Source organism: Equus asinus, chromosome 4 (genome assembly GCF_041296235.1).
Source record: "Equus asinus isolate D_3611 breed Donkey chromosome 4, EquAss-T2T_v2, whole genome shotgun sequence".
In the NCBI taxonomy this organism is placed as follows: domain Eukaryota; kingdom Metazoa; phylum Chordata; class Mammalia; order Perissodactyla; family Equidae; genus Equus; species Equus asinus.
In genome coordinates, this window is record NC_091793.1 from 136,365,198 (window position 1) to 136,377,958 (window position 12,761).

The 12,761-nt window shown below is 39.0% G+C and overlaps 1 protein-coding gene across 6 annotated transcripts in view; it reads right to left on the reverse strand.

Annotated features, from left to right (window-relative positions):
- Positions 1-151: 151 nt before the first annotated feature.
- The window catches only part of FLACC1 (flagellum associated containing coiled-coil domains 1), a 36,422-nt gene continuing 23,812 nt past the window's right edge, over positions 152-12,761 (reverse strand). For 4 of the 6 annotated variants that reach the window (XM_014829229.3, XM_044768447.2, XM_070508394.1 and 1 more), the window contains 4 exons: positions 11,012-11,074; positions 1,552-1,641; positions 1,314-1,423; positions 152-629 (listed from right to left, as the gene is read on the reverse strand). In XM_014829229.3, the coding sequence (XP_014684715.2) occupies positions 506-629; positions 1,314-1,423; positions 1,552-1,641; positions 11,012-11,074 (387 nt within the window). In that variant the 3' untranslated portion in view covers positions 152-505. The remainder of the gene's footprint in view (positions 630-1,313; positions 1,424-1,551; positions 1,642-11,011; positions 11,075-12,761) is intronic. The other 2 variants (XM_070508393.1, XM_070508392.1) reach the window with 1 other exon arrangement.

Genomic DNA, 12,761 nt, shown 5'->3' on the forward strand with positions numbered 1-12,761 from the left:
TTAGAGAAGTGGCAGAATCACCAGAAACTCTTTCCAAATCGCAGGTTAGGGAGGTGGGGGAGTGGGGCACATGAAAGAGAGACAGGTCTTTGGAATCATATCAATAAGTTATCCTTCCAGCTAGCTAAAAGCGCCAGGGGGACAAAAGGTACACCACAAAATGTAGTCAACATTTAATAGGAAGAAGTTCTTCAGCTCAGTGTCTTCACAATAAAACATGTAAAAGGGAAAGAGAAAATAGTACAAAGCCCAGAGAAAGCTCAGCTCCAGCTATTAAGAACATCACTCTTCAACGAAGAGTCATGAAAATCTATGTAATTGAGATAAGCATTCGTACATTCCAGACCACTCAGAGGGAAGCAGATTGTGAAAAGACAAATACAATCAAAGCAACCCAAGAACTAAACTCACCATATGCATTTCTCAAAGAAACCTCACAGCAGTTCTCTAGGCCCACAGAGAAGGGGTTCCTACCATCCTTGGCGACAGAGAACAACTTCTCTGCTCATGATTCTTGTCTTTTTTTGCTACCATCTTCTACAGTGTCAGAATCTTCCTCATAAACAGTAAGGGAAGGTGATCTCCCATATCGTTGGTAAATTTCTTCATTCTTGGCAATTATCTTTTGCCTATAAAGAAAGAGAAGATGTATCACTGTAGACTCGAAGGGTAGGAAGGGGTGGGAGGTACCTGGGGGAGAGAAACACGACTTCATTCCCTCACGGGAGACAGGGTCACTCATTCCTTGCAATGGTTGTGAATTTACTGAGATATGATATTTGGGTGCCCAAATTCCCATATGAGGAATTTTCTCCTAAATTAACACAATGAATAACTGCCCTTTATTAAAGTGTTGACCAGAATTTATTTCAATTGACATGCAGCTTCAGGTAACAGAATAATTTCTGAGCTGAAGCTGATTTCCACAGGTACCAGATGCAGCTGCATCCAAGGGCCAACCGTGGACACATGACCGTCTACACTCTCAGGGGAGATGGGCTGAAAAATAATCCTCAGTCACAGAACTGAATAAACTCAGAGACTCTCAGATAAATCTCCTGTGTAGTTTTGCAAAAAACTAAGACATAGTTAAGGGAGAGGAGTCTAGACACAGCCCAGCACCACTTCAAATGAACGGTCGGACCTCAGCAGGTAACTTCTGTGGCCAGGCTCAGAGGGAACATCTCTGTCCCGAAAATGCCTGTGTCTTGACTTCATCAGGGAATCCCTGGGCTCTTCACTGATTCCCCATGGAAATCCCTCCCATTTTTAAAGATAATGCAGCCATGTCTCTTTGAAAAGCATCCTTTCACCTTAGATGAATGTTTTCTTCGGTCAGGAGTTGTATGGTATATTTAAACTTCTCTTCAGCTTCAGCAAGCTTGGCCTGGAGTTTTTTCTCTAGATTTCCCACCACAGCTTTCTGAAAGACATAAATTGCAATAGCTGTCTTTCCCAAACCAGAGTCTCCCAGAGCAGAGCTGCACGGCAGGGCTGCACCGACCCGGGTTTCTCCCTCAGAGTCCCACCCCGACCCCAGCCAGGACTCACCTCTTTCTGGAGTTCCATCTGGGTTTGGTAGAGGGTTGCGTTAAGTGATTCTAGGATAAGAGCTTGTGTGTGCAACTCTTCCTCTATGACCTATGTAAGAAGAAATTGCTTCAGGACATCATGACAGTGTTTACCCATTTATTCTCTTCTCTGGGGCACTGGGACAAGAATGTGAAGCATTAACTTTAGCTACTCATTCCTGCACCATTCGGTCGCTCTGCCCTGTTAATTCTACCCTCTCTATGTCTTGCCCATCTACAGCCTCCTCTGTCACTCCCCCAGAGCCAGCCCTCAGCAGAGCTCACATTGGTTGCCACAGCAGTTACCAATCATTTATTCATTAAACAAATATTTGTTAAATATCTACTACAGATTCCAACTATATGACATTCCAGAAAAGGCAAAACCATAGAGACAATAAAAAGATCAATGGTTGCCAAGGGCTGGGAAAGGAAGCAAAGGATGAATAGGTGGAGGGCAGAGGATTTTTAGGGCAGAGAAACTATTCTATATGATACCGCAGTGGTGGATAAATGGCATGATGCATTTGACAAAGCCTATAGAATGTACAACACAAAGAGCAAACTAATGTAAATTATGGGCTTCAGTTAAAAATGATGCATCAATATTGGTTCATCAACTGTAACAAATGTACCACACAAATGCAAGATGTTAATAATGGAGGAAATTGTGTGGGTGACAGGGGAGTATATGGGAAATCTCTGTACTTTTGTGCTTAATTTTTCAGTAAAACTAACACTGCTTTAAAAAATAGTCTGTTAATTAGGAAAAAACCTACTACTGTATTAAGCACCAGGAATATTATGATGAACAATGCAGATATAATTCCTGCTCTTATGGGGATACATTCTAGTGAGAGAAATGTAAATAAAATAAATAAAAGTAAATAAAATAATTAGAATAATAAATTGAAAACAAACCGAGGATGCCGTATAAGAGCAGGGAAGGGATAAGTGTGGGATCTACTTCAGCTAGATGCTGAAGAGACTACGACAACGGACCAGATCGGTCTCCACTTTCAGGTGTCAGCCCCATTGAATTCCTACATGTCCTTGGAGCTCTTCTCATGTAAAAAGCATCTTCCCAAGATGTACAAACCGGAGAGGTACCATGACTTACTGCAACTGCATTGTGCAAAGCATTGTACTGGATCATTTTGCATTCTTTCATTTATTTATTCATTCAAAAAATCAATTGCTATTTACTGGATGTCTATGATGTGCCAGGCACTGTTCTAGAAGTTTGGGATTAGTAGTAAAAAAAATAGACAAAAACCCCTGCTTTCACTGAGTTTATCAGGTTAGATGATTATAAGTCTGTGTAGAAAAATAAAATAGGGAAAGGAAGTGCGGGCAGATTGTTGAGCCTTTAAATAGAGTAGCTCCTGAGAAGGCAGCAATTGAGCAAACACCAGAAAGAGGTAAGGAAGTTAGCCATGTGAGTATATGGAAAAGAGATTTCCAGGAACAGAGAATATAAAGTGCAAAGAGCCCAAAGTGGGAGCATCCTGGCCTGTTAAAGAAACAGCAAGAAGTCCAGTGCCACTGGAGTGGTGTGATGGAGGAGAAGAAATAGAGGGAGATGAGGTAGGGGGAAAGAACCACCAGCATGAAGCAGGTGGAACAATCTCTGGGGACAACACAGGACTGGGAATAGATCATATTCCCATCAGTCAGTGTAGAAAAACTCTTCTAATACACAGAGTATTGGGTACACTACTCAGAAGGATGTTATCTCAGTAGTGGGGAAAAATTAGCCCTAAAGACTGCTTTAATTCTGCCTAATAAAGCTTAAAAACAAAGTTTGAAAAGATCAAACTATTTCCAAGTAACTTAATTGAATCCCAGAACAAAGCTCAATGACACTTAAAGGAATACAAAAATATTCAATGCCCAAAAAGGTAAACTTCACCCTGGCTGGCATCCAATCAAAAAATTATCAGGCATGCAAACAAACAAGAAAATATGACCATAAACCAGGAGCAAAATCAATTAATAGAAAGAGACCCAGATGCATCTCAGTGAGAGGTGAGACCTCTCCAGGGACTGAGACATTGGTGGCAGCCATTATGTGATCTAGTACAGGCATACTGACACAGATGCTGGCAGAGCCACTGGAGTTCTTCCCCTGGCCTGTTAGCCCAGGGGTCTACCACACCCACTAGAGCACCAATTTAATCTAGTTCAGCCAGGGCAGGCAGCCCACTCAAGGGACTGGCCCCACCCAACAGCAAGCTCTCAGGCAACTTGTGGGCAAGCATAGGCAGGGTGCCTGGATCCTCTGCAGCCAGGTGAGGGGGTCCACCTCTGTGGGACAGGGCATGCACAAGGAGCAGGTCAAGCATCTAGGGTGTTGGTAGAGCATATGAGGCCTTTGCAGTGGGGTGACTGGGTCTACTTCAGGGGCTTGGGGTATGTGCACAGGGCAGGACTGTGTTGACAATGTGTGTGGTCCTGTGGGCAGTGGGGCTCATTAGCTGCAGAAGACTTATGTGTCTCAAATAGCCATACAAGGGATTGGCCCCACCTCCCAAAGCCTGAAACAATTGGGTGTTCCCATGCCTGGGGCCAGTCCCACTCTCCTGCAATCCTGAGAGAGCTGACAATAGCCTTGCAGGCTGGTGGCCTATAGCAATTGTAAGCCCCTGAGCCTAGGAACCAGCCATGCTGGAGGCCTACTCACTTAACAGAAAAACTGCAACAGGAATGTGCTATTAGACCTTGCAGCCAACTGTGCTGGGGCTCCTCATGCCTGATAAAGTGACTGAAGGGACCATAGCAGCCACATGCAGCTGAGCATTACAACCTGCTGGCCAGAGGGACAGCCTAGTCTCCCTGGGCACCTACAGCAAGAGCAACCCTGTCAAACAGAAGGATACACGTAGCCCACACAGGGGTCACTCCTGGAACATTTGGAACTGGTGACGAGAGGAAAGCACACTGCTGGGTCTCATAAGACATCTCTTACATTAAGGCCACTCCAAGACCATAAAGTCTCTCCAAGATCGGGAGACTTAGCTGACCTACCTACTATGTAGATATAAGTATAGAGAAAGAAGCAAAATAAGGAGGCAAAGGAATACATTTCAAGTAGGGAACAGGACAAAACCCCAGAAAAAGAGCTAAATGAAACAGATATAAACAATCTACCTGACAAAGAGTTCAAACAAAAAGTCATAAGGATGCTCACTGGTCTTGAGAGAATGGATGAACTCAGTGAGAATGTCAACAAAGAATTGGCAAATATAAAGAACCAATCAGAAATGAAGACTACAATACTGGAAATGAGAAATTCACAAAAGGCATTCAATATCAGAGAAGATAATACAGAAAAATGGATCAGTGAGCTGGATGAAAGGCTAGAGGAAATCACCCAAGCTGAACAAATAAAAAATAAAAAGAACAACAACAGTCTAAGGGACCTCTGGGACAACATCAAGCACACTAACATTCATATTATAGGTGTCTCAGAAGGAGAAGAGAGAGACAAAGGGGCAGATAATCTATTTGAGGAAATAATAGCTGAAAACTTTCCTAACCTAAGGAGGAAAACACACATCCAGGTACAGGATGCACAGAGAACACCAAACAAGATAAACTCAAAGAAGCCCACACCAAGACACATTATAATTAAAATGTCAAGAATTAAAAATAAAGAGAGAATCCTAAAAGCTGCAAGAGAAAGGCAACAAGTTACATACAAAGGAAAGCCCATAAGGCTCTCAGCTGACTTCTCAGCAGAAGCCTTACAGGCTAGAAGGGAATGGCATAATATATTTAAAGTGCTGACAGGAAAAAACCTACGGCCAAGAATATTCTACCCAGCAAGGTTATTATTCAAAATGGAAGGAGAGAGAAAGAGTTTCTCAGATAAGCAAAAATTAAAGGAGTTTATCACCAAGAAACCAGTCTTACAAGAAATGCTAAAGGGACTTATTTAAGTAGGAAAGAGAAGATCACAAATAGGATTAAGAAAAATTATATATATAAAAAAAGCAATAAAATCAATGGTAAAGGCAAAAATACAGTAAAGGTAGCAGATCAATCACCTATGAAGATAATATGAAGTGCAAAAGACAAAAGTACTAAAATTACCTATTTCCATGATAAGAGGGTAACGAATACACACACACAAAGAAAGATATTAGATACAATATCAAAAACATAAAATGTGGGAGGTGGGGTGTAAAGGAGTAGAGCTTTTAGAAAGAGGTCAAACTAAAGAGACCACCAACTCAATATAGATTTCTATATACTTAGGTTATTAAAAATGACCCTCACAGTAATCACAAGCCAGAAACCTATAATAAGTACACAAAAAATTAAGAGAAAGCAACTCAAACACAATACTAAAGAAAGCCATCAAACCACAAGGAAAGAGAGCACGAGAAGAAGAAAGGAACAGAGAAGAGCTACTAAAACACCCAGAAAAAAGTAACAAAATGGCAATAAGTACATACTTATCAATAGCTACTTTAAATGTCAATGGACTGAATGCTCCAATCAAAAGGCATAGGGTGGCTGGTTGGATAAAAAAATAAGACCCATATATTTGCTGCATACAAGAGAAACACTTCAGACCTAAAGACACTCACAAACTGAAAGTGAAGGGATGAAAAAAGATACTTCATGCAAATGGCAATGAAAAGAAAGCTGAGGTAGCAATACTTTTATTAGACAAAATAGACTTTAAAACAAAAACTGTAACAGGAGAAAAGAAGGGCACTACAAAATGATAAAGGGAACAATCCAACAAGAGGATATTACACTTGTAAATATCTAGGCACCCAACATAGGATTACCTAAATATATAAAGAAATTATTAACAGGCATAAAAGGAGCAATAGTTAGTAACACAATAATAGTCAGGAATTTTAACTCTCCACTTACACCAACAGATAGATCATCCAAACAGAAGATCAGTAAGAAAAACCTTGCCCTTAAACAACACATTTGACCAGATAGACTTAGTAGGTATATACAGAACATTCCATCCCAAAACTGCAGAATACATATTCTTTTCAAATGCACATGGAACATTCTCCAGGATTGATCAATATTAGGTAACAAAACAAGTCTCAATAAATTTAAGAAGACTGAAATAATACCAAGCATCTTTTCTGACCACAACTGTATGAAACTAGAAATCAACTATAGGAAGAAAATCAGAAAAGACACAAATATGTGGAGATTAAACAAAATGCTACTGAGAAACAATTGGGTCAATGAAGAAATCAAAGGAAAAATAAAAAAAATACCTGGAGACAATGAAAATGAAAATACGACATGCCAAAATTTATGGGATACAGCAAAAGCAGTTCTAAGAGGGAAGTTTAAAGCAACACAGGCCTACCTCAACAAACAAGAAAAATCTCATAAACAATCTAACAGTGCACCTAAAGGAGCTGGAAAAAGAAGAACAAACAAAGCCCAAAATCAGTACATGGAAGGAAATAATAAAAATCAGAGCAGAAATAAATGAAATAGAGATTCAAAAAACAATAGAAAAAATCAATGAAACCAAGAGCTAGTTCTTTGAAAAGATAAACAAAATTGACAAACTTTTAGCCAGACTCACCAAGAAAAAAAGAGAGAAGCCTCAAATAAATAAAATCTGAAATGAAAGAGGAGAAATTACAACAGACACCTCAGAATTACAAAAAGATTATAAGAGAATACTATCAAAAGCTATACACCAACAAACTGGATAATCTAGAAGAAATGGATAAATTCCTAGAATCATACCACCTTCCAAAACTGAATCAAGAAGAAATAGAAATTTGAATAGGCCAGTAAGGAGATTGAAATAGTAACCAAAAACCTCCCCCAAAATAAAAGTCCAGGGCCAGATGGCTTCTCTAGTGAATTCTACCAAACATTCCAAGAAAACTTAATACCTATCCTTCTCAAACTGTTCCAAAAAATTGAAGAGGAGGGGAAACTTCCTAACTCATTCTATGAGGCCAATATTACCCTGATACCAAAACCAGACAAGGACAAGAAAAAAAAGAAAATTACAGGCCAATATCACTGATGAACATCGATGCAAAAATCCTCCACAAAACACTAGCAAATCCAATACAACACCTTAAAAAGATCATACACCATGATCAAGTGGGATTTATTCCAGGGGGATGGGATGTTTCAACATCCGCAAATCATTCAACATGATACACCACATCAACAAAATGAGGACTAAAATTCACATGATCTTCTCAACAGATACAGAGGAAGCATTTGACAAGATACAGCATCCATTTATGCTAAAACACTCTGAATAAAATGGGTAGAGAAGGAAAGTACTTCAACATAATAAAGGTCATATATGACAAATCCACAGCTAATACCATCCTCAATGGAGAAAAATTGAGAACTACCCCTATAAGAACAGGAACCAGGCAGGAAGCCCACTTTGACCACGTTTATTTAACATAGTGTTGGAAGTCCTAGCCAGAGCAATTAGTCAAGAAAAGGAAATAAAAGGGATCCAAAATGAAAAGGAAGAAGTGAAACTGTCACTATTTGCAGATGACATGATTTTACATAGAGAAAACTCTAAAGGATCCAGTAAAAAACTTTTAGAAATAATAAATGAATAAGGTAAAGTTGCAGGATATAAAACCAAGATATAAAAATCAGTTGCATTTTTATGCACTAACAACGAAGTAGCAAAAAGAGAAATTAAGAATACAATCTCATTTAAAATTGCAACAAAAAGAATAAAACATGTAGGAATAGACTTGACCAAGGAGATGAAAGATCTGCACACTGAAAACCATAAAACATTGTTGAAAGCAAGTGAGGAAGACACAAAGAAATGGAAAGATATGCTGTGCTCTTGGACTGGAAGAATTAACATCGTTAAAAAGTCCATACTTCCTAAAGCAATCTACAGATTCAATGCAATCCCTATCAAAGTTCCAATAACATTTTTCACAGAAATAGAACAAAGAATCCTAAAATTTATATGGAACAACGAAAGACCTTGAAAAGCCAAAGGAATCCTGAGGAAAAAGGACAAAGCTGGAGGTGTCATAGTCACTGATTTAAAAATATACTAGAAAGCTATAGTAATCAAAACAGCACGGTACTGGCACAAAAACAGACACAAAAGTCCATGGAACAGAATCGAGAGCCCAGAAATAAACCCACACATCTATGGACAGCTAATCTTCACCAAGGGAGCCAGGAACATAGAATGCAGAAAAGAAAGTCTCTTCAATAAATGGTGTTGGGAAAACTGAACAGCCACATGCAAAAGAATGAAAGTAGACTATTATCTTATACCATATACAAAAATTCAAAATGGATTAAATACTTGAATGTAAGACCTGAAATCATGAAAGTTCTAGAAGAAAACATAGGCAGTACGCTCTTTGACATCGATCTTAGCAACATATTTTCAAGTACCATGTCTGACCAGGCAAGGGAAACAAAAGAAAACAAAAAACAAAAACAAATGGGACTACATCAAACTAAACATCGTCTGCACAGCAAAGGAAACCATCAACAATAGGAAAAGACAATCTAACAATTGTGAGAAGATATTTGCAAACCATATATCTGATAAGGGGTTAATATCCAAAATATATAAAGAACAACAAAAAAACTAACAACCCAATTAAAAGATGGGCAAAAGATCTGAATAGACATTTCTCCAAAGAAGATATGTAGATGACCAACAGACACATGAAAAGATGTTCAACATCATTAACTATCAGGGAAATGCAAATCAGAACTACAATGAGATATCACCTCACTCTGGTCAGAATGGCTATAATTAAGACAGGAAACAACAAGTGTTGGAGAGGATGTGGAGAGAAGGAAACCCTCATACACTGCTGGTAGGAGTGCAAACTGGTGCAGCCACACTGGAAAACAATATGGAGATTCCTCAAAAAATTAAGAATAGATCTACCATGTGATCCAGCTATTCCACTGCTGGGTATTTATCCAAAGAACATGAAAACATGAACTTGTAAAGATACATGCACCCCTATGTTCATTGCAGCACTATTCACAATAGCCAAGACTTGGAAGCAACCTAAATGCCCACCAAGGGATGAATGGATAAAGAAGATGTGGTATATATATACAATGGAATACTGCTCAGCCATAAGAAACCAAGAAATCTGGCCATTTGTGACAACATGGATGGAGCTTGAGGGTGCTATGCTAACTGAAATAAGTCAGAGGGAGAAAGTCAAATACTGTACGATCTCACTCAGAAGATGAAAGCAGCAAGGAACGATCACAGAGAGGCAGAGATGGGACTGGTGGTTACTGGAGGGCAAGGGGGGAGGGAGGAGGGTGGAAGGGGTGATTAGGCTCACATGTGTGGTGATGGATGGTAATTAGTCTTTGGGTGGAGAACATGATGTAATTTACACGGAAACCTAAATATAATGATGTACATCTGAAATCTATATAATGTTATAAACCAATGTTACCACAATAAAAAAAAAGAGAGACCCAGAAATGACACAAATGATACGCTTTGTAGACAAGCTCATGGAAGCAGTTATTATGATTCACTGGGTCTACCTTGCTCATTCCTTCACCTTGTAGAATATCGTGGTCTGTGTGCCCAACAGCGCTGAAGCCTTGCCTGGGCTCCTAGATATCATCCCGTACTTTCAGAATGGCTAATCTTTTCCCAAACTTGACCATTCTGGACCCAAATTAAATTCCCAGTGAAAGGAGAAGCACAAGGCAGCTTGTGGGTTTGAACATTTTCCCTTCAGGTGTCTCCCACATGAAAGTGCCATAATTTGTCCCAGAAGAAGAGAGTTCCTTGAGGAGGATGTGGGGGGTGAGTTTTAAGGAGAGTCTTTTTTTTTTTTTTAAGATTTTATTTTTTTCCTTTTTCTCCCCAAATCCCCCCAGTACATAGTTGTATATTCTTTGTTGTGAGTCCTTCTAGTTGTGGCATGTGGGACGCTGCCTCAGCGTGGTTTGATGAGCAGTGTCATGTCCACGGCCAGGATTCGAACCAACGAAACACTGGGCTGCCTGCAGCGGAACGCGTGAACTTAACCACTCAGCCACGGGGCCAGCCCTAAGGAGAGTCTTGGAGTCAGAGTTTCTGGGGGCAGTATTGTACTTTTCAGAACTTAAAGGGAAGAATCAGGTATTTTGCCATTCAGGGCCCTTCTGCAGTTTGAGACTTACTAGAAATGAAAGGCTCTTGACACTGAAGATCACACAGTATATTGCTCATGCATTTGTTCAAATTTGGCTCTAAAAAGGCACCAAGGGCTTCGTTTTATGATAGTTCTAAAATCCTTTTTGACTTCTTGAATCCAGCAAACTCAGCTTTAGGTCTTCCATTTTTTACTGGTTTTAGGAAAATTATCATAGATTCCACTTTATTGAGGGTATATTATTTTACCAACGTACTTGTAAGATGCTAATTCCACAGGAAAAATAAAAAAGTTTACCTCTTTGGTCTTTCTCAGCTCCTCTAATTGCAAGGTGTCCCTTTCATGTTGTTTCAAGAGCTCCTAAAAATAATTTTTTGGGGAAAAGGTCAGCACTGGGGTTCTGGCGCTTCTTTCAGAAAATTAAGAAAGCCAAAATAGGATTCAGGAATATAATATTCACCAAAGTTTAGATATAGGTTTAATGAAGTACATATTACAAACTAATTATATGATGTGTGACGTTAAATAATAAAAATCTTACTCATGTTCAACCTTAGTACATTGACAAATATTTTTTTTCTTTTTTCTTTTTGTAAGGAAGACTCACCCCAAGCTAACATCCATTGGCAATCCTCTTTTTTTTTTTTTTTTGCTTGAGGAAGATTAGGCCTGAACTAACATCTGTGCCAATCTTCCTCTACTTTATATGTGGGTTGCTGCCACAGCATGGCTGATGAGTGGAGTAGGTCTGCACCTGGGATCCGAACCCAAGAACCTGGGCTGCTGAAGTGAAGAACATGTGGAACTTTAATCACTCAGCCACAGGGCCAGCCCCCACATTGACAAATATTAAAAGAAATTATATTTTCATGAAAGACTTTTCTTGTTAGTGTATAGATTCAACACTGTTAAATACCCAATTCTCCACAGACTGAACTTTATAGTCAATGCAATCCCAGTCAAAATACCAGCAGGCTTTCTTGCCAAGATAATTCTAAAATTTAAATAGAAATACAAAGGATCTAGAAGAGGCAAAACAATCTTGAAAAACAAGAGTAAAGTTGGAAGATTTTCACTCCCTGATTTCAAGCTACAGTAATTAAGACAATGTGTTTTTGACCCAAGTATAGGCAAATAGTTGAATGGAACAGAATAGAGAGTCCCCCGCACTCCCTAAAGACATCAAAGACACCAACGAAACTCACTGGAAAAGGAAAGTTTTTTCAACAAATCATTCTGGAACAACTTGATATCCATATGGAAAAAAATGACCTATGACCTCTACCTAACTCCGTGCACAATGATTACTTAAAATGGATCATAGAATCATAAAAGCTAAAGTTATGAAGTTTTTAAAAAAATAGATATCTTTGTGTCCTTGGAATAGGCAACAATTTCATAGAAAGAACACAAAAAGCTATAATCACAAAAGGGAAAATATTGATAATTTGACTTTGATCAAAATTACAAACTTCTACACATTGAAAGACAACGTGAGCGAAATGCAAAGGCAAACCACAGGCTGGGAGACAGAATTCACAACATATATATCTGACAAAGAACTTGCATCCATTGTATAAAAAGTACTCCTAGACATCAATAACAAAAAGATAAATAAACCAAGATTTTCTAAATGGCAAAAAACTTGAACTGACACTTCACCAAAGAAAACAGAAATGGTCCAATAAGCATATGACAAATTGCCCAACATAACTAGTTATCAAGGAAACTAAAACCATAATGAAATACCATTTCATACCCACTGGCATAGCCAAAATTAAAAGATTGGCAATACTGGTTGCTGTGGTGATATGGAGGAACTGGAATTCTCATATATTAAAGATGCAAGGGTAAAATGGTGCAACTGCTGTGGAAAATAGCTTGGCAATTTCTTGTAAAGTTAAACCTACACCTGCCCAAGGGCCCAGTAACAGCATTCCTAGGTGTTTACCCAAGGGAAACGAAAGCGTGTGTCTACAAAAATCCTTGTACAGGGGTGCTTATAGAAGATTTATTTGTAAAAGACAAAAAATGGGAACAACTCAAA